Source organism: Strongylocentrotus purpuratus, unplaced genomic scaffold (genome assembly GCF_000002235.5).
Source record: "Strongylocentrotus purpuratus isolate Spur 01 unplaced genomic scaffold, Spur_5.0 spur5_scaffold_13, whole genome shotgun sequence".
NCBI classification, from domain to species: Eukaryota; Metazoa; Echinodermata; class Echinoidea; order Camarodonta; family Strongylocentrotidae; genus Strongylocentrotus; species Strongylocentrotus purpuratus.
In genome coordinates this window covers 8889037-8911750 of record NW_022145598.1, presented here as the reverse complement: position 1 = coordinate 8911750, position 22714 = coordinate 8889037, and the positions used below count along the sequence as shown (strand labels likewise).

General features: G+C 38.6%; 1 protein-coding gene across 1 annotated transcript; it reads right to left on the bottom strand.

Moving 5' to 3' along the window:
* Positions 1–1811: 1811 nt before the first annotated feature.
* LOC115923377 lies at positions 1812–8870 on the bottom strand. Its single transcript, XM_030983871.1, has 3 exons — positions 8639–8870; positions 4749–5261; positions 1812–1933 (listed from the first exon to the last, which is right to left on the bottom strand). The coding sequence occupies exons 1-3, from the start codon at positions 8868–8870 to the stop codon at positions 1812–1814; spliced, it is 867 nt and encodes a 288-aa protein (XP_030839731.1).
* Positions 8871–22714: the final 13844 nt, after the last annotated feature.

Sequence of the window (22714 nt, the reverse complement as noted above, 5' to 3'; positions counted from 1 at the left end):
GTGATAATAACGAAAGCAAGACACTGATGCTTTCTCCCGTACACTGAGATAGGGGCATAGGCGCCGGAAGTGGGGGGGGGGGGGGGGGGGGCAAAACGCATTTCCCCCCCCCCAAAAAAAAAAACGCCCCCCCTCCAAAAAAAAGCATTAAAGGAGTAATTATGGTTTTTAATTTCAACCCAAAAGAACATAACAATAATAAAAACCTGAATTAAATCACGTATACAATTCCATTCAAAGAAAAAGAAAGTTCACAGGAGTTAAATTTCATAAACATTGCGCATGCCAACTATACAGTATTAATGGAGGTCTTTATAATCGCGATACGCGCATATCGTGGACATATTGTGCGAGAATGGGAAACCGTGCCTGTTTTTTTGTTGTTATAGGGTTGAGAAAAAATGAGCCCCTAAAGGCTGGCGTACAGATGGGGGGGGGGGGGGGTACTTCTTATTCAATACAAGTAAATTACAAATGTTGCTTTTATGACATGATTTTCCAGTATTTTTTGTCTCCATTTTTTGGTAAGTCATACCTTTTTATGCGTTTGTTGGAAAATAAAAAAATAACCAAATTACAGTCGGGCGAAAAATACGCTTACTTCGAAGCCTTTATGTCATGGTCTGCAAAGTGGCTGGGCTCGGGCCCCCCCCCCTCACTTTTTGAAAAAAGTATGTTAAAGATAAAAAGAAAAGAAAGACAGAGAAAACATGAATTGACCTGCCATATCACAAATAAGGTTTTAAAAAAATGCTCATCTGACCGTAAATAAATACCTAAAACCCCAGAGCTTCCGGGGGCTCTGCCCCCTTTACCACACCAAGGGCCATAAGGCGGGCCTCTAGATGCTCATCTGACCGTAATTAAATACTTTAAAACCCTGAGCTTCCGGGGGCTCTGCCCCTGGAACCCACCAAGGGCCCTAAGGCGGGCCCCTGGATGCTCAACTGACCGTAATTAAATACCTTAAAACCATGAGCTTCCGGGGGCTCTGCACCTGGACCCCACCAAGGGCCCTAAGGCGGGCCCCTGTATGCTCATCTGACCGTAATTAAACACCTAAAACCCCTGAGCTTCCGGGGGCTCTGCCCCTTGGACCCCACCAAGGGCCCTAAAGCGGCCCCTGGATGCTCATCTGACCGTAGTTAAATATTAAAACATCTGAGCTTCTGGGGGCTCTCCCCCGCCCCCGGGAACACGTCAATGGCCTTAAAGAGGGCCCCTGGATGATCATCTAACCGTAATTAAATACCTAAAACCCCTGAGCTTCCGGGGGCTCAGCTCCTTGACCCCCTGCCGAGGCTCATTCCCTGGACCCTACACCAATTTACGCTCTACGTGATCGTTAATACTCAACTTTGAAAAACGTTCCGCGTTACATGCATGTAACGTGTAAGAATGGTGGTGATGCAGATTTTTCGTCTGCCCACCCCCCCCGCCCTTCCGAAAGTTTTTTTTCTCATTACGTCACTGCCCCTGGAAGGTGAGCCCCCTGGAATGTTTGCCCCCCCCCCCATCCCAAACTGCTTCCGGTGCGCCTGACCAAACGTATGGTGGTTCAAGGTTTCCTTAACAACTAATTAACAAAATACCCTTTTTTGTCCAAAGGGCTGCTATTTGGGACGCCCCCTCCAATCTAGGGGTGTTCGCAACAAATTATAAAAACTGTTTATTATGATAAAGTCTTTCGAATAAACAAGGTGTGCTTAGTTTGTGCGGTAACTCAAAAACTAAGCATGATATTTAACTTTGACCCTCCGCCTGTCACTATAAAACATACAATTATTTAAGACGCTTCCAATACAGCACGGTCAGACGGGGTTTGCTTTTGGTCTGCATCTCACGACCACGATTAGAAGGAGAACGACGACCTCGATGAAAGCTAATAGTGTGAACGTTGCGTTGTAGGATGAGAAGTGATCCGCAATCATGCCTGAAAAAATACAATGAGGGCAATTTTAATAAACCATGTTGATCTGAATAAATCCCTTAAAGTAACAGTCATTCGATCAGTCATTTATTCTTATTACACTTTCGGTCATAAAGGTGGAATAATTATTTTTACCCCAATTTATGGAATGATTTTGACAATGATTTATTCCTTATAGATCTAAATAATAGTATACATTCTCAAATGGTATTGAATAATAATTTGCGAGTGTTTGCTTTGCATGTGTGTGCTACGATACTAATCAACTAGGAAACCCATGCCCTTTATGAGGCATTAATCCTCATTACTGTCAGTTATGACTTAAGGACGTAGGTCCCCTAGTTGATAAGCATAGTAGCATACACATGTTTTAGCAGTCACGCAAAACAAACACTCATAAATTATTATTCAATAAAACCTGAGAATGTATCTATTAGGAACAAATCATTGTCAAAATCATTTCATAAATTGGGGTGAAAAAGATTATTCCAACATTATGACCATAGTGTTCATTCCTTGTGTTATCCTATTAAATCTTTAGCGGAGTAATCTTCTTCTTTAGGAAGAGCGATCCATTATATTCGATCCTATATATTTGTACATAGCATGCGTCCCTTTAAAGTTAATACAAAGTTTTGGGAAATTTTGAAAATTGGGTGGATAGTGATCCTTTACAATTTTGATATATTTGGATGCCCCTGTAGATGTTTTAATAGCACTAGAAAATCTAGCCCCTAAAACGCTGCTTTCGAGAAAAAATGGATTAACAAATTTAATGATGTTCCCGGTAAATTTTGATGAGTATTAAATAGCATCCACGGCCGTACAATGGTAGCTGCGAGCATGAAAATGTCAGAATATGTAGTTGTGATATATAGTTTTCAAACGGGAAGAGCTAATTGGTCGATTTTAGTCAAAAAACATTGTTTGATAGCTTAATAGCTTGACCTTGAGAGGGAGCTTGACAATATAAAGAGTTTATTATTTACAATTTCATTACTTTAGTCTCGATTTCTACCGCGACAACGATCACTGAATATTGTAGGATCGCATATGTTTCCAATATGTTCATTCGAACCAAATTCATGACCCATACCAAAACTTTGTTTTACCTTTAATGAATTGGTTCGCGATAGACCAGTCACTTGATTGTGAGGATTCTTTTCACGACGGATATTGTGTAAAGAATATATTCATTTTATGATGACTATTCGATATAAATAGACACTGATGTACATGTATATCAATTCATATATATCAGTAACCCCGATATTTTTGTTTTGTCCGCAAACAGCTCCTATAACTGCTGCCCTCTATCGCCACTATTGTATCTGTCGTCTGTGTTTGATATCTGGTACATGTCTGCCGCCAATGTGAGTGGTCTTGATATTCATGGCAACCAAAAACGCTTAAATGCATTCTATCTCTCAGTAAATGGTAGGAAACTGTACCTCAAACCTATCGAGTTGTGCAGTCCTTTTATCTCTTACCCTTGTAGCTAATAACAGTATAGCTGTTTGTATAGTCAAGTCAAAGCTAAACAAATCTATTGCAAAAATCTGGATAAATGATAAGCATATAGGGTACCTTTAGGATTCAAAGATCATAATTTCATCATTCCCACATTGTATTTGGGAAAGCATTTAAGCATGTTAGTCATCTGAGTAGTATACAGTGGTATAATATGATAAGTTTTAAACAAATTAAAATAAATAAATGTTGTTTGTATTGGAAACATGTCTTGCAGAAGGACGTTTACTGGTCCTCTGTTTTTAACAGAAATTTGATTAGGATTAAGCAATTTCGTCTACGTAAATCTAATTTCAAGCTTTCATATGATATGCTTCGGAAAAATCTGTTCAAGTGTGGTTTTCAATAAGATGAACTTTGTTTAAAGTGCAAAGGACATGATGATGTTGTTCAATCATGCTTCTATTCCATGTAGGGCCAACAGAACCTTCATTGGATACTTATTGGACTTATTTTTACATGCTATTGATCTTGAAAGGGAGATAGTATAGTATTAATGACTGCTTTGAGAGAAATAGTTGTTTTTATACGCTCAAGGGAAGGTTAGAATTGTGCTATTGCCCAAGGCGTGCCAAGGGCAATAGCCCAATTGTAACAATCATAATAAACACTTTTTATAATTTGTTGCGAACACCCCTAGATCGAAGTGAAGTGAGGTATATAAATGACGATAGCATTTTGGTCTATTTATCAAATTATTAGTTTTCGTAATAAGTATGTGTATGATAATAGAGATTCGAATTTGATATATTTGGAGAAATGACTCACAGACTAAAAATAAAGGAACATCTGAAAGTACAAAATAAAAAGTTAACTGCGAATTTTGTCCCCTTTTACCTATGACCGCGAGTTGTGTATAAGTATTCGATGATACCTGCACAAATATTTTGTGTATCATTTATGTTTCATTGTTTTTCTAAATTGTTTGTGAAATTATGTTATGGTTGAATATTGAATAAACACCTCGATAAAGGCTGTTATAGGGTTTTGGAAGCAGCTAGAACTATTCAGTTCATAATCGTGTTTCATTAATTGCATTCCAAAACAACGATTAGAACCACGGGGAGAGTGCTTTTTTAAAATTACTCTTATCAATTCATTCTTTTGGCTGTGATCAAGGTTGTAAATTTGATTTTAACATCTCTTGAAACAGCATGAAAACAAGCTTTAAAATCCTATTTACTCAATTCAAGCTATTTTAAAAGGATATTTTTTTGAAATTGTAATTAATAAAAAATATATACATTTTAATTGCTCATTTACATATGGGTTTTAGGTGACTCCTTACCACCCAAATAGCCTCCAAGAAACATCCCGAATCCGATAAAAAGTTGATCGACTGCATACGCGACATCAAACTTTTCGGAAGACGCTCTACCCCTAATGACCAGCTGTCCCAGCACCGCCTTCCCTCCTACTGCTATCGCGGAGATACATGTCGTCACCAACATGGCGTAGTAGTCGACGAAATACACATCGCAAAGAAGAGCGGCGATGTTCAGGATTGTAGCGATGAGATAGAGAGTGACAGGTTTGACGAGGCTGTTGGTAAGGAAACCAACAGCAACCCTGCTGAAGGTATTCCCTATTGCAGCTGAAAAGGTGATGATAATGGTGTTCCGGACAGAGATCCCTCTCTGCAGAGCATGCGGTACAAGAAAGGAGTGCCAACCACTCCAAACCATATGCGACGCCAAAGTTACACCAAATAACACATTGAACACAGGATCCACGTAAAAATCAGATTGGCGTAGACTGTTGGTGATCCTGCGAAAAACTCCGCTGACGTCTCTGTCGTCATCTTTAAAGAAGAGTTAAATGTAAAGTTCATTAGAAACAGTTTACTGTTAAAATATATTTCGTATGATATTACCATTTACATATGGTACATGAAGGTCTCTCATTAATTTCATGATAATTGGTGTCATGAACGAGTGGATACGTCGCCGGACTGTCGATCACAAGGTCCACGGTTCGAATCCCGCCGCGGCACTAAAGACCTCTGGCAAGATATTGATCTACATTTTTCACACTCCACCGAGGTGACGTAAATGGGGACAATTACGAAGGAATTCCTTGAATGCTGTGAGCACCGAAATCGGTAGCCTAGCAGAGCCGGGTAATATTGGAGCGCTTCGAGCACCTTGCAGGGTGTATATGTGCGCTATATAAATATCGAATATTATTATTATTATTACAAATGAAATATTACATCTGAAAGCCATTGTATTATTTCAAGAGTATGGTCATTGAGCTGTATAAAGTAATGCTACGGTCACAAATGTTCGTACGAACGATTAGTTCGTACGAATCTCCCTCGTTCTCCCTCGTTTCAGAGTTCGTAGAGATTCGCAGATGGGGCGTAGTTTCTTACGTCCTTCTTACGGAGTTCGTACGAACGTCGTTAAATTCGCAAGAACAACTCAAGACCTTCTTGAGAAACGAAGATTTTCGGTTATACAATGGCCCCAGAGTTCGTACGTTTTTCGTAAGAACGCCTTGTGTTCTTCTTACGTCAGACTTACGCCAATCTTACGAGTTTCTGTTCTCGCAAGGTGGTCGTACGTTTAACTCACGGCATTCACAAGTCATTCGTAAGAAGATCTTACGATTTGTTTTCCTATTTGGTCGGGTTGCAAAAAAAGCGCTGCCGTATACTGTCGAAAATTCTATGACTGTTGAAAGTTTGATATTACACGATGACAGTATTGCCAAGAAGACTACAACCGCAACTGCAACTCCATAAAGTTTTTCTTGAACTTGCTAGCATATTTGTTACTTCCTTTATTATAAAAGCAGTCATGTTAACCGAAGAAGTCAACAAGTTTTTGCTCTGTGGTGGCATCAAAGTCATAGGACTACTTCTCCTTTCTTAGTTTCTCCGTTACCTCATCTTCATCGCCGTCAAACTGCCGTCTTGATGGTTCTCCCTCCTCCTCGTCGTCGTCATCTTCCACCGCCTCCTCCCGGTCGCTTCCGATATGGCCATCATTTCTTGATATCAGGCGCGCCGAAAGCAGTTTGGGATTGGGGTGGCAAAAATTCCAGGGGGTCACCTTCCAGGGGCAGTGGCGTAATGAGCAAAATCGTTTGGAGGAGGGGGGGGGGCAGAAGGAAAATTTGCATCACCACCACTCCTAGGCCTACATGTTACATGCAGGCCCCACGGAACATTTTTTCAAAGTGGAGTATTAACGATCAGGTTAGAGTGTAGCGAGCGTAGCGTAAATTGGCGTGGTGTCCGGGGGCTTTGCACCGGCGGGGGTCAAGGGACTAAGCCCCCGGAAGCTCATGGTTTTTAGGCATTAAATTGCGGTCAGATAAGCATATTTAAATACCTTATTTGTGTCACTGGCTGGTCACTAATTGTCGGGGGTTCCAGGGAGCAGAGCCCACGGAAGCTTAGGGTTTTAGGTTTTCAATTACGGTCAGATGAGCATCCAGGGGGCTGTCTTAGGGCCCTTGGTGTGGTTCAGGGGGCAGAGCCCCTGGAAGCTCGAAGGTTTTCGGCATCTAATTACGGTCAGATGAGCATATTTTGATATCTCATTTGTGACATTGGTAGGTCACACATTTTTTTAATTTTTTTTAAGTGAGGGGGCTCGAGCCCCGAGCCCCGCCGTTCTGCAGGCCCTGACATGAAGGCTTCTAAATAAGCATATTGTTATGCCCAGCTGTTAATTTGGGAATTAGTTATTTTCAATCAAACGCATAAAAAGATATGATTTACAAAAAAATTGAGAAAAAATACCGGAAAATCATGTCATTTCAGCAACGTTTGTAAATCACTGGTATCGAATTAGAAATACCCCCGCCCATTAGTACGCCAGTGTTCAGGGGCTCAGGGGCTCTTCTCACCACTATAATAAATAAAAAAACACTTTCCCATCCTCTTACAATATTTCCACGATATGCGCAAATCGCATATATTATAAAAACCTCCATTGATAAAATGTAGGAGCAAGCGGAATGTATACGACATTTAATCCCTATTAACTTTCCTTTTCTTTGAATGGAATATAATTTATATGTGATTCAATTCAGGTTTTGTTCTTTTTTATGTTCTTTTTGGTTAAAAAATACAAACCATCTTTACTCCTTTACTGTTTTTTGTATAGGGGGTGGGAGGGGGCGAATGCCCCCCTGCCCCTCCGCACCCCCCCCCCCCACTTCCGGCGCCTCTGCTTTATATTGTTGTTGCTGCTCTCCTCCTCATCTCTATCCTTACGTTTGTTTCCCTACCCTCTCTTCCCGCTAACAGATTTCCCCTTTGGTCCCATATTTCTTCGACAGGAGATGCACCCTCGACGAACACTATGAACAGAGTGAGGCTTTATAATCGTTAAAACTCAAAATTTGCATAAATTGTGTACGTACACCTTACGAGCACCTTACGAACGTCTTACGAACACCAGGAGTCATTCGTACGAAGACCATAAGAATATCCGCTCGTAAGAGCCCTCTATGAACAACTTGAGGCGTTCTTACGGTCATCGTAATAAATTTGAAGCTTCTAGAATTGTCCCTCGACCCTACGAAATGTACGAAGATATTGCGTGTTTCTTACGATGTAATTACGGCGTTCGTACGGCCGCCTTACGTAGAGAGGGTTTCGTACGATGTTAAAAAAAATCTTGGACAAGACCATCGACCAATCTGCGTTCTTACGAACGGTCTACGAACGGTCTACGAGCGCTTGTTTCGTACGGCCTTCTTAAGAAGATCTTACGAAATGGTCTGAAAATCGTTCGTACGGCGTTTGTAGCAGCCCGTAAGGGTATTTGTGACCAAGGCATACGTTTCCTGGTCTCATAACATTTCATCGTTAGAAACCCTCGTCCCTGTCCATAAAATTATCCCTTTCCGAGGTGGCTCATATGAATAAGCAGCCAAAGTATTTATGTTTCAGTCGGACAAGGTTACGTATTGTGATTAATAACTTGTACCAGTCTTCTTAGCAGTCCCGGCTTACCACACGACACTAACAGCCCACGAGACCGACAATGTACATTATGTAGGTCTAATCGAATCTTCGAGCAAACTGTCTACATGGTCAAATGCCGACGAGACCAAAAAGCCACAAAACCGACATGCTGGTATTCTTGGCCTTCATACATATTTTTGAAGGATCACGAGACCGACAATATCGGTCTACTAAGAGTTTCCGGTTGAACTTACCTTCTGTGTCCCGACTTGTGTTGATGTTGCTTTCTTCTCCCTCGCTAAACCCTGGTGGCGAACTCGGGACACTCTGAAAGCCATTTCTCTGTCTGCTACTCTCATCTGATTCCAATTGAATTGCCATGCCAACTAGGATAATATTAGCCATCAGAGCGCTTATGATGAGCAGTCCACCTCTCCAACCGTAAGCTTGACGTAAGAATTCAGCTATGAGCGGTACAAGAACCATTCCGGCGCCATATCCAGTCAAACCAAGGCTGAAAAGCAGGTTGTAATTCTCCCCAGCAACGCAGTGCAATGTCATGGCACAACATATATTTACCATACAATATCCAAGACCTGTTTTACATGAAAAGAAAACGCATGGGACCATTTATATTGTATTATCATATATCTATACTAATTAGATGTACAAGAACAATTTACCTACGCCATGTTTCAGAGAAGGTAAAGAATAATGCATCAAGATTCTTGCATTCTGGTTTGTCAGAACTGCGGGCATTCTGCTATTAGACAGCTACGTCTAAATTACCATAGCGAACACTTTAGCGCGGGCAATAGCTGTTTTTGTGCGTCAAACAATCACAAATAACATAGTAATAATGACTGCTATGAGAGACATGGCTGTTTTTATACGCTCAAGGGGAGGTTACATCGTGCTATTGCCCCGAGGCGTGCCGAGGTTAATAGCACGATGTAATCTCCCTGAGAGCGTATAAAAACAACTATGCCTCCAATATTAAAGCAGTCATTATAACTTTTATATACTGAAAAAAGAGTCAACTTATGACACCACCTTCGCTTTTCTCTAGTTTATCTGCACGGTTGTTTTTGTGAATGTATCTTTCAGAGTTATGTAGCATTTTCCCCCTAATTCCTCACAAATTTCAAAGCTTTCGGGTGTCATTTCACGCAAATTCTCCCTCCCCCGGTTGCAAAAATACAACATAACATCAATAAATACCGTGTTCTGAAGAACTACAGGATCATCCAAATCAAGCGAACCTTGGATTTTGTCTATGTCTTCTGCTGTGATAGCTGGTTTGTGAGTCACAACTCTCTTTCCTTCTTGTTTAAGCATTGCTGAAAAACACTTAAAAACTCTCGTCGAATTGGAAAAATCTTCATGCTTAATGATGTCGACATTGTTAGAATTGAGGAAATAACGCTGAAGTCCGAATCTAATAGTTAACATTGACTTCTTCATGTATAAAGAACCGTCCTTCCGTCTAGCACTAGCGTAAAACTTTTGGAGTAGGCCTACGTTGACCAGCTCCGAATTTGGAAGTTTGTTTACGCTATCAAGGTCTGTGTTGATAACTTGCAGGTAGCCTAGATCTAGTCTTCAAATATTTGTATGGAGAATTTCACGGAATTTTTGGTGTTCCTGATGTCAGCAGAATTAATCAAGTCATGCAATTGATCATCATCAAGAAATTGAAATCTAGGAAGAGTTTCTTCAGCCATTTTTGCCTCGTTTGGAAAATAAAAGTAGAATCTAGGCCTAGCCTCGCCGGTCGTCTGAGCTGCGCTGCGCTGTATTAAAAAACCTAACAATTAAGCGACCAATTCGCACAAACACAATGTATGGTATCTGCGCTCGCTCAAAGAACATTTTAACACGTAAAGCAATGGGTATCGCAACAAGATCTTATTATTTTCCCGGTAACTGGAATTTTGCCGGGATTATACTCTTGGACTATTACATGGTTTTGGCATTTTTGTTTCTTTACGGGAATGAATAAAATCACGAATGCAACTTCGACCAATCAGATGGCTGGATTTCTTAAAGGTAATACAAAGTTTTGGTATGGGGTCATGAATTTGGTTCAAATTAACATATTGAAAGCATATGCGATCCTACAATATTCAGTGACCGTTGTCGCGGTTGAAATCGAGTCTAAAGTTATGAAATTGTAAATAATTAACTCTTTATGTTGTATAGCTCCCTCTCAAGGTCAAGTTATTAATTAAGCTACAAAACAACGTTTCTTGACTAAAATCGACCGATTAGCTATTCCCATTTGGAAATTATATATCACAACTACATATTCTGAGATTTTCATGGTCGCAGCTACTGTACGGCCGTAGGCGCTATTTGAAATTAATCAAAATTTACTGGGAGCACCGGTAAATGTTATATTCAAATTTTCTCGAAAGCACAAGTGTTTTAGGGCCTACATTTTCTAGTGCTTTCAATATATCGACAGGAGCATTCAAATATATCAAAATTGTAAAGACTCACTATCCACCCAATTTTCAAAATTTCCCAAAACTTTGTATCACCTTTAAGTGAGGTATATAAATGCACATGATGATCACAGTGGATACGCACAATAAAACACGATCACTAAGAAACTATTTCATTTGTAGATATTCTTTAAAAGAATTCAGTTTACCTCGGGCAATACAACATTCCATGCTTAGATAATGATTATGAGGAGAATTATAATAATATAATCTTCCTCCTTATCATGATCATTATTATTTTCATTATTGTTATAGTGGATGGCTGTAACTGTTATTAGGTGGGTATGTTCTAATGAACATATCATTTCTTATATTTATTTTTTTGAGGAATAAATATTTCAAGGGTAGCAATTGTATTTTGCGTTCATAATTGACACAATGGTAAAATATTTAATGGACTGGACACACAGAAATAATTTAAAGTCATCTTGGTGCCATTTTTTGGATCCGAATATGTCTAATGTCTCTGTAAAACCAAATGGCATAACACTTTCATATTTCGTTTCATGACACTTAATTTTTTTTGCGCAGCATTATCAACAAATTTAATGTGCGCGTACCCGTACGTCTCCGCCATAACGCCCTGTTAAATTTAAAAATTAATGCTCAAAATCGTCTCAAATTAATTTTACATATGTTTCAGCCAGTTTTTAACACTTCTTCTAAATTTCGTACACACGCGTATATACTAGCGTTTTTGGCGCGTCGGCGTAATAAAAAAATAAAACATGACAAAACATGATTTGGGTTCCTGATCCTGTTCCTAACAATTCTAAACAATTCTAATTCATTGCTAGAGCCTTCATCACCATATAATTCCAACACGCGCACATAAAACCTCGAAATGCGTGCACTAAAAATGGCAAATCTGAATCTGCTACAGATCATCAGAATGGACCCGCCCCATTTGGGGGAGGGGGGGGGGGGTATATTCTAAAAGGGCTTGAAATGTACCTTGAATTGTTCAGAGGTTCAGATGTTACGGAGGCTTGATGGTTGAGTAGTAGACCACTTGTCTCATGACCGCGAACCCCCTGGTTCGAAACCAAGTTGATGAGCTACTTCCCCTTGGTAAATCGTGAATCATCTTTACCGAGTCTCTCGGAGAGGATTTAAAGCCTTCGGTCCCCGGGTTGCTTATTAACAAGCATATGCATGCCCTGTACGCAGCCAGGCAAACAAACGAGCTGACGCCATCATATTGCCATTTAAATTGAGGTTATTTTTTTTTAATTTTTATTATTGTCGTCACATACTCAGGGTTCTTTTGACATTGTCTCGCTTTTTTTCTACTCTTCTGAGCATTTGCGCTACAAGATTTGTAAATTTTACTTTTCATTGAGACAAAGGGATCATAATAATCAAATTTTAGAATTGAATGTACAGGTCAAAATTTGCCTCAGCGCTATCTTGAACCCTTTGACCTCTGACCGCGAGTTGTGTACGATGAAACAAACATTAATGCCAAGGGGTTATTGTCCTAGAACTCATTAAAGTATCGGTATGAGTACATACTGATTATACTGGTACAAGTTACAAGTATAATCTGTAGTTGTTTTTTCATATGTAGCCTATTCATGTTTGTTTTCATATTGTTTCTAGAAAATAGAAAGTCTGCTTTTAATATAGCCTTCTCTAAATCGAAATTGATGATGTGATAAAACTAAGTTAATTCAACAATTTACTTCCTACTTCCAACTACGTACAAAACCTTATAAGTAATCACTTGCAAGGTTAACAAAACAGAGGGCTGCAATTTATTTCAATAAGTTCAATGTTCAATGCATTTTCTTACCGGTTATTAAGAGATATATTGACATTTGAGCGTTGCTGGTTGCCATGGAAGTCAAGACCACGCCCATTGGAGCAAGACATGTACCAGATATCAGAAGTAGACGACGAATGGAATGGTAGCGATAAAGGGCGGCAATTAAAGGAGCTGTATGGAGACAGAAACAATCTTAAGATGATATAATTACCAACATTTCTATTAACTTTTATACATCTTTGTTTATATAAATTTCAATCTAAAATTATGAAATAAATATAACATTTACATTATGTATAACAATAATAGTAGTATAATTGTCGAATATTTAGGAGAGCTAAAACAACATGTAATGTTCCACGTTTTCGAAGAAGCAACCGTTAGACGTTTTTCGAAAGATGAGTGTATAAATTTTGGAATAATTAGGTAAAAATTGTCAGTTCTTGAGCGAAGGTTACGAGCTGGCGTTTTTTATTTGGAGGATCTCGTGCCCCCTTGAGCAATTACCATGAGGATTAACTGACGTCACGTACTATTTTTAGATACTCAGATCCTATACACGACGTTAAGCCCCTTTAACGGAAATATGTAAACAAATAATTATGTTTAAAATTCACTCGTCTTCTTTCTACTTCTATGTCTTCATTACATTTAGAGGCCCCAATTTAGATTGCGTTTGTTTTTTGGATAGTGATCTTCAGTCCACTACAATAAGCCAGTTCGTAAATAGCTTCGGAACGCATGACCCCCAAATATCCACAGATCTTTTACACTATGGATACGCCCACTTGTGCATTTTAGAATAGTCACTTCCGAAGTGATGGTGATGCTTCATGAATACCTATCGTTTGCCCTCTTGAGAAGAATACTTCCACCTGTGTATCAGATAAATGTACTTTTGGTACCTAATTATTATGAATACTAATAACATAACTTTCATGAGCACGTTACGAGTATTCGTCTCAATGGTTATACAATTTGGGAACGAATGACCTTTATCTGCGCATGCGCAAATCCTAATCACGAACTCGCTTTAATATTTCCGAATGAATCCAAAATATGTAGTGCATTACAGAAACAAGCAGCTGTGTCATCAAGAAACAACTGTGTCATCAGCATATTGGAGGATCTTAAATTATTTTGAACCGACAGAAATTCCTTTCACCCATGTAAATTTCGAAATAACATCCTAATAATTTTGGCGCATAACAAAAACAAGTATGGCGAAAGTGGATCTCCTTGGCTACATCTCCTTTCTATACGAAATCTCGATGTTATTTGCCCATTAACCACAACACTAGAGTATGCATTACTATGCAATATCTTTTGTGAGGTAGTTGATTATTGCGTAACCGAATCATCAAAAGTTCATCGTGCAGGATAATTTAAGAGATAATTTCGCAAAGGATTGGAGTGGTCGCAGTAGGAATAATTGAGATTAATTTTCTCACCGGGAAAGTGGCAAAATGCATTGAGGAGACCAAGAGCAATTCCAATATCCGTCGATGTCGTTCCAATACTAACGTTGATATCTTCCAAGTAAATTCCAATGGTCTTGATAATACCTACACTACTGGATGCCCTCAAAAAGGTACACAACACCAAAGGTAAACTTGGAGAAGTTAAAATGTCATGAAAACGCCCCATGGTAGGATTTGATGAATTGATACACAAAATATAAATTCGTGCTTCACTTCTGTAAGCTGGTTAACATAAACGAAACGGAGAACAGACGCGCAGAGTATTAATAGAACTAACAAAATATCGGTGTACCATTGTATTGTCGGAGCTCCAAAATCCTAGTTCAATTTGGTGTACGGGTGAACAGTTTTGCTCAAATACAGGTGATGAACTTCCTTTCATCAAACAACAAACCTCGACAGCTAGAATTATGACCTGTAAAACTATTCTTTATTGCTTGAAAGAAAGAAATGATGGTATCTATCCCCAGTCGTTTGGAAGAAATGGATCGCTCTGATTAATTCGACAACATATCGCACGGGGATAACATATCAATATTATTATTACTATTATTATTATTATCAGGTGGGCTGTATATCGTACAGACCACCTTATAATTTCGTTAGAATTGCCTTTCTTTATTATTATTATTATTAAATATTTTTCTTATTTCTAACCACTTTTTTGTTGGCAAGATAACTTGAAAATGGCTCGATCAAATGCCTTGAAATTTGGCACACATATGTATAGGCATATGTACAAAAAACAGAAATTTTTTCAACCTTGACCTTGACTGATGACGTCATCTAGGCGCCATTTTGTAAAAATTTACGAAAATCAACTCATGATCATATCTTCATAACCAAAAGGTATTTCTCATTTATATTTATCATGATCAAGGTCAATATCCGTTTGGTCAATTTCAGGTCAAATAACGCGCGCGTGCGTCAATGCGCGCGCAAAATTTTGAAATGCTCAAAATCGTCTCAAAATCATTTTGCATACGTTTTAGGCCATTCTAAGCATTTTTAAAAAAATCGCGCACACGCGCATGCGCGCGCGTTTTCGCGCGTTAAAGTATTAAACAACATAGATTCGCCATTTTTTTCCTTTCATAATATTCCACATATTTTTACAAACAAATTGATACCATGTTTGTCTCTTTATGACTATTAATAATTGAATAATCGACCGTTTAACATAAATTTCAGTGCGCGCGAACACTTGTAATACATAGCATATATGGGCAAAAACATGCCTATGCAAAATCCATTGTAGCTCTTTAGGATGCAAGGTGACCCCAATTTTTGTTCATATTTTGATTGAGTATGAATCAGAAATATGATTTCATGTCTCATTTGACCCGCAATTAACTCATGACGTCATCATAATGGCCTCTGAACATTTTTTTGGAAAATTGATTGCATCTTTCTAAAAATTGATTAATTTTCTTCAAAATTTTGATATGTTCTAGCTGAGACAATTCTGTACAAATCTAGTCTTCGCAATTTTTCATTTTGACAAAGGCATCATGGCGTATTTTGCGATTAAAGGAGGCATGTCAATTTTTCACATTTTGCGTGTATTCTCTATGGGACATGACTTTTTCTCAAAACTTGATTCTACATTTCCGTCTTTCGCGAGTAATATCTACGTTGTTTTAGCTTCATTTACGCTGAACTTCGAGTATGTTGTAGCTGAGACAAAAAGCTATCTCAAATGTACCCTTTATTTTGTCTCCATTTTTTGTTGGATGAGCCCACCTATACTTGTTCCAAGCAAGTATTACAAATCTAGTTATTATTATTATTAAAATTATTATTATTATTAATATTATTATTACTATCATTATTATTATTATTATTATTATTATTATTATTATTATTATTATTATTATTATTAAGTATACAGCCGAATCTAATTAATGGACCCAAGGCACTACAGAGGTGACGTCATCTGAATATTTACACAAATACAATTTGGGCAAAAGGACCATTACACTAGCCCTACCAGAACCCCCTTCAATTTAAGGGCCTGACCAAAAGACAGACCCGGCCGGCTCATGACTCACAAGGTACTCTATTGAAACAAGCCTAGCCCTATTCTACCATTCCCATGACTCTATAACCAATCACCCAGTAGCACATGCGTTAATTTGTTGTCAATAATTTGTGTAGAATGTGTGCTGTCTTACTTTATGGCAAAACGTGCAGATTATGATAGCTGAGGGTTCTATAGATAACAGATCAGTTGAAATTCATTTGTTAGATATTCTGAATGTTTTATATTTTGTTATCAATTAGTAACTTTTGGAAGCTGGGTAATCTAAACAAGCCTAACGACCTGGTGGTGTACCTGCCTCCTGTCCCCGTCTCCTTCTTCCTGCCTTTCTCTCGCTCTCTATTTCTCTCTTGCTCTCTCCCCTTTCTCTCTCTCTCTCTCTCCGTTACTATATTTATCTTACTTTTATTTTTACTTTTACTTTTTCTTTTTTTGTGTATTCCCTTTTAGTGTGTTTTACTGGTATTAGCTTTCGACCATAATTATTTAAGCGTATCCATGTAACTAAGTCAGGGGCTTGCCTCATACAAGCTCTGCTTTTTTAGCAAGCCCCTCCGTTTTGAATTACTTCATCAAGGTCATTTTTTTTCTATTGTTCAGTACTGTTTTTTCCCAATATTTCTTATCAACTAAATTTTGTTCTACATAATACTGAATTTACTTTGTTTATATTATATTTGACTGTATTATATTATGTCTGTTTATATTTTGTTTGTTTTGAAACGGAAATAAAATCTGAATCTGAATCTGAATCTGAACATATATGTAAAGTAAAATAAACTCGCAGAATGAATGACAGAACTCCATAAGTATCAGTTTACCATAGTCCTGTCGGAACTACAAACTTTTATTTCAATTGTCATGCTTGGTGCGGTTGAACAGTACATAACTTTGCCTGAATACATGCAGTTTTTTCAGCAAACGACAAAACCTATTCTATATTGTATACACAAATATAAAAATCCATCTCCAGTCTTCTTTTTTTTAAAAATAGAAATCGCTCAAGCGGATCGCTCTTAAGAGTCACGCCGCATCACACATAACTTTGCCTGAAAACATGTATTTTTTTTTCAACAAACAACAAGCCTATTCTATATTGTATACTAAACTATTGGTATCAATGCCCGATCTTTTTGTATAGAAATTGCTCAAGTGGATCGCTCTTAACAATCACACATCACACAACACATCACACTGGAATAGTGTATTATTATCATCAGCAGATTTTACCCGTAGCAGCACAGGTGGTAGGAGTCGTTTTTCTTTATCAAGGAGTGTGTGTGGGGAGGGGAGGTGGCTTACTTTGTCTTGTCTGTACAGCTAAACTGCCCAATGACACTGAAAGCAAAGTAGTTTATTGATGAAATATATTTAAACATCTTGTTATTGATTCATAGCAAATTTCTTTTTTCAATTTAGATAGAAGGTTCCATTAAGTTAAGCATCTTGGGTTGAACTGGAGGAAGAACTTCAATAATCATTAAAAAGTGAAATCCAAATCTAACTATATAATGGAAAAATGTATTAGAACACGGCGTATTTAGTTTTTTAGTATTTATTTCGATATAGAAATGTTATCATTACATGTACTGGGTCAGAAATAAATATGTAAGTACATTATACATGTACCTTACAATGTACATTCGACTGCAGTTGTTCGTACTTCTTCAATTAAAGTTTGCTCAATCATATATAAGTACAGCGGGAGGTCGAAAAGAAGTGAGAGTGAGAGAAAGAGAACGACTAAGTGGGGGTGGATAACGTGAGGGATAGAGAGAGAGAGAAACAGTGGTGGGAAAAATGGGTGAGAGAGATAAACACTGAGTAAAATAAGAGAGACAGACAGACAGCGGGACAAATGATCCAGACAGTCGGAAATATGAGAAACAGGAAGTGGGAAAATGAATGAGAGAGAGAGAGAGAGAGAGAGACATATGGAAAAATGAGAGAGACACACACACAGTGGAAAAATGAATGATAGAGAGAGAGGGGGAAAGGTGAGAGACAGACAAAGGGGAATTGAATGAGAGAGAGAGAGAAAGGCAGATGGAAAAATGAGAGAGACACACACACAGAGGAAAATGAATGATAGAGAGAGAGAGAGACAGTGGGAAATGAGAGAGAGAGAGAGAGAGAGAGAGAGACAGACAGAGAGAGTGGGAAAAGGAATGATAGAGAGAGAGACACACACACACACAGTGGGAACTGAGAGAGAGAGAGAGAGAGAGAGAGAGAGGGAAAATGAATGATAGAGAGAGAGAGAGAGACAGTGGGAAATGAATGATAGACAGACAGAGAGAGTGGGAAAATGAATAATAGAGAGAGAGAGAGAGACAGTGGGAAATGAGAGAGAGACAGTCAGAGAGAGTGGGAAAATGAATGATAGAGAGAGAGAGAGAGAGACAATGGGAAATGAGAGAGAGACAGACAAAGCGAGTGGGAAAATGAATGATAGAGAGAGAGAGAGAGTGTGTGAAATGAGAGAGAGAGAGAGAGACAGAGAGAGTGGGAAAATGAATGATAGAGAGAGAGAGAGAGAGAGACAGTGGGAAATGAGAGAGAGAGACAGACAGAGAGAGTGGGAAAATGAATGATAGAGAGAGATAGAGAGTGGGAAATGAGAGAGACAGAGACAGACAGTGGGAAATGAGAGAGAGACAGACAGAGAGAGTGGGGAAATGAATGATAGAGAGAGAGAGACAGTGGGAAATGAGAGAGACACGCACAGTGGGGAAATGTATGATAGAGAAAGAGAAAGACAGTGGGAAATGAGAGAGAGAGAGAGACAGACAGTGGGAAATGAGAGAGAGACAGACAGAGAGAGTGGGAAAATGAATGATAGAAAGAGAGAGAGAGTGGGAAAATGAATGATAGAGAGAGAGAGAGAGAGAGTGGGAAATGAGAGAGAGAGAGAGACAGACAGTGGGAAATGAGAGAGAGAGACAGACAGAGAGAGTGGGAAAATGAATGATAGAGAGAGATAGAGACAGTGGGAAATGAGAGAGAGACATACAGAGAGAGTGGGAAAATGAATGAGAGTAGAGACAGTGGGAAAACCAGAGAGAGAGAGAGATAGAGCTAGTGAGAGAAATTGTAAAGAATGCAAAAGAGCGAGATAGAGAGAGAGAGGGTTTGGTTGTGTGATGAAAAGGTAAGATTTGTATGGCTTTCATGGGCTTTTTAAAAGGTTGTTGATACTTTTTTTTCCTGGTGAACTAAATAGTTATGCATTGAAATAATTGATAACGATCTTAGAAAGTACACTGTATATGTGTATCTTATGGAATTATTGTGTCTTTGAAAGTTATATGGGCATCGTCACTGATTAGAATACAGAATACAATATTCAATTTTATTCAAATAAATAACAATATTGATACGTGTATGTGGGACAGTGGGAAATGAATGATAGACAGACAGAGAGAGTGGGAAAATGAATAATAGAGAGAGAGAGAGAGAGAGACAGTGGGAAATGAGAGAGAGACAGTCAGAGAGAGTGGAAAAATGAATGATAGAGAGAGAGAGAGAGAGAGAGAGACAGTGGGAAATGAGAGAGAGACAGACAGAGAGAGTGGGAAAATGAATGATAGAGAGAGAGAGAGAGTGTGTGAAATGAGAGAGAGAGAGAGACAGAGAGAGTGGGAAAATGAATGATAGAGAGAGAGAGAGACAGTGGGAAGTGAGAGAGAGACAGACAGAGAGAGTGGGAAAATGAATGATAGAGAGAGAGAGAGACACAGTGGGAAATGAGAGAGAGACAGACAGAGAGAGTGGGGAAATGAATGATAGAGAGAGAAACAGTGGGAAATGAGAGAGACACACACAGTGCGAAATGTATGATAGAGAAAAAGAGAGACAGTGGGAAATGAGAGAGAGAGAGAGAGACAGACAGTGGGAAATGAGAGAGAGACAGACAGAGAGAGTGGGAAAATGAATGATAGAGAGAGATAGAGACAGTGGGAAATGAGAGAGAGAGAGACAGACGGACAGTGGGAAATGAGAGAGAGACATACAGAGAGAGTGGGAAATGAATGATAGAGAGAGATATAGACAGTGGGAAATGAGAGAGAGACATACAGAGAGAGTGGGAAAATGAATGAGAGTAGAGACAGTGGGAAAACCAGAGAGAGAGAGAGATAGAGCTAGTGAGAGAAATTGTTAAGAATGCAAAAGAGCGAGATAGAGAGAGAGAGAGAGGGTTTGGTTGTGTGATGAAAAGGTAAGATTTGTATGGCTTTCATGGGCTTTTTAAAAGGTTGTTGATACTTTTTTTTCCTGGTGAACTAAATAGTTATGCATTGAAATAATTGATAACGATCTTAGAAAGTACACTGTATATGTGTATCTTATGGAATTATTGTGTCTTTGAAAGTTATATGGGCATCGTCACTGATTAGAATACAATATTCAATTTTATTCAAATAAATAACAATATTGATACGTGTATGTTAGATTTTGTCTTTTTTTAATGCTACTTGTAAGTGCCGGCTTGCATGGTGATGTAGATATACAGTAGACTTGCTGGTGCACCATGTGTGAGAGAGAGAGAGAGAGAGAGAGAGGGTTGAGGAGTCCTGAAAGGGACTCTGACTCGGTAATCTTTCTTTCCAGCCCAGACGGACAGTCAGACGAACCAGCCGACCATCCATGTCACCTCCGATGACTCAAGCCCACACGGTCACCTATTTTTCCCTGACGTCCGCACCCCGGTGACTTAAGCTCTCGCACGCCAGCTATTCTCCACACCTGACGACGGATAGTCAACCTGTTCGAAACGTCGAGCAACTCATCCTCTCCAAGCGCTTTAGTTCTCCTCAGAACTATATGCTAAGAAAGATAAGGACTACACACCCTCAAGACAGATTACCGAGTCACGAGTCCTTTTCAGGACCCTCAACCCTCTCTCTCTCTCACACATGGTGCACCCGTAAGCCTACTGTGTATACAATATATTCGAGCATGTTAACCAAAGGCGTGATATGCTACAGTATACAGATGAAAAGATCATAGTATTTGAGATGGCATGTTATAATGTATAACAACAAAAAGACTCTGTATGTCTGTTATAGATACACAGCATGGGTAGTTTAAGCGATAAACCAATTTTACTCTGTTTTATTCATGTCTATATATTAGTATTAAACATCTACGTAATAATAATAATAATAGTGTAAACTTATAGGCCCGAATTCACAAAGGAGGTTTAAATTTAACCCATGGTTTAAACCCTCATTTACATAACCCATGGTTTAAAAATAAGCGCAAATTAGGCGTACCTTGCCTGGCGCGCGTCTAATACGTGACCTCTTGACTGTGTTGCGCTTATACATGGACGCTCATGGCGCTAGCTCAGCAACCGTTCTCTTTGATACAAGTAAAGTAAACAATTTTACAATATATTTTTACAACATATGTACAACAGAGTGTTGTAAAATACATGCCAAACAAAATGTAAACATGTCAATTGAAGGCAAAATATTGTGTACAAATAAGATCATAATATTTGAGATGGCATGTTATAATATTGTATACAAAAAAGGACTCTGTATTTCTTGTATAGATACACGGTATATAGCTGTCTGAGTTTTCAGCCTTTTTCACCACTGTTATATTCATGTCTACATCTTTATAAAAATATTTTCATTAAAACAAACTAAAGTTGCAAAATTCATGTCAAACAAAATATAAACGTGTCAATTGAAGGCATGATACAGTGTAGAGATAAGATCAGAATATATCAGATGGCATGTCAAGGGGACTGAATGATAAACCATTTTTACTCAGTACGTTCTTACCTACGTTGAAATAAATAAATAAAATCTACATGTAGTATATGTACCCGGGGGTCTCTGTCTAATATAAATACTGTTAGTATGCGTGACCAGGAAAACGCGTATAAAGGGGTGTTTTTTTATAGATTGGACGCGGTCCGCGCGGTGCCGCATTAAGGGGTTCAAAAACATTCATTTTGGGCCATTTTCAAGAAAAGGGTACCTTTTTCAAAATGGTTTAAAATCGTGCTTTACGTACCGGTATACGCGTTTGGGGGTATTTTTATGGCCCTCAGGGGCCATACCTACCAAGTCTCACGCCTCAATTGTTCAGTACGTTGGCGCACTATAAATCACGACATTGCACAGTTACTGCGCAGTCATGCGGGTACTTTTTGTAAACCATGAAAAACGGCTCAAAACCGTCATACAAGTAATTATAAACAAACATTACTGCACGGTTATCCGATTATTTTAGCTCAAAGCACGAAGTACTAATATAATTTTTGTTTTATTTCATCCACCTTTTCAACTTTCAACAATTTTATTTTTGGTTACATAATCTAAATAAGGGGGACTAAAATAACAAGCTGAACAAGATAATTCGGTTAATGCTACATACCTCCTGGACATTTATAGAGATACTGCATATGCTTCGATAGGCCAATGGCGATAGTTGCATGTTAGAAGCAGTCGCTACGACGTTCTTTATGTTTAAGTTATTCCAATGAAGCTACATAGCAATGTTTACAAGTATTTCAT

Bases quoted from the DNA above. Each gene is read 5' to 3' on its own strand.
- LOC115923377 (XM_030983871.1), bottom strand. From the start codon at position 8,870: ATGGTTCTTGTACCGCTCATAGCTGAATTCTTACGTCAAGCTTACGGT. The intron at 5,262-8,638 runs GTAAGTTCAACC...TCTTCTTTAAAG, and splicing joins CACAAGTCGGGACACAGAAG to ATGACGACAGAGACGTCAGC. The intron at 1,934-4,748 runs GTAAGGAGTCAC...GTATTTTTTCAG, and splicing joins TCTTGGAGGCTATTTGGGTG to GCATGATTGCGGATCACTTC.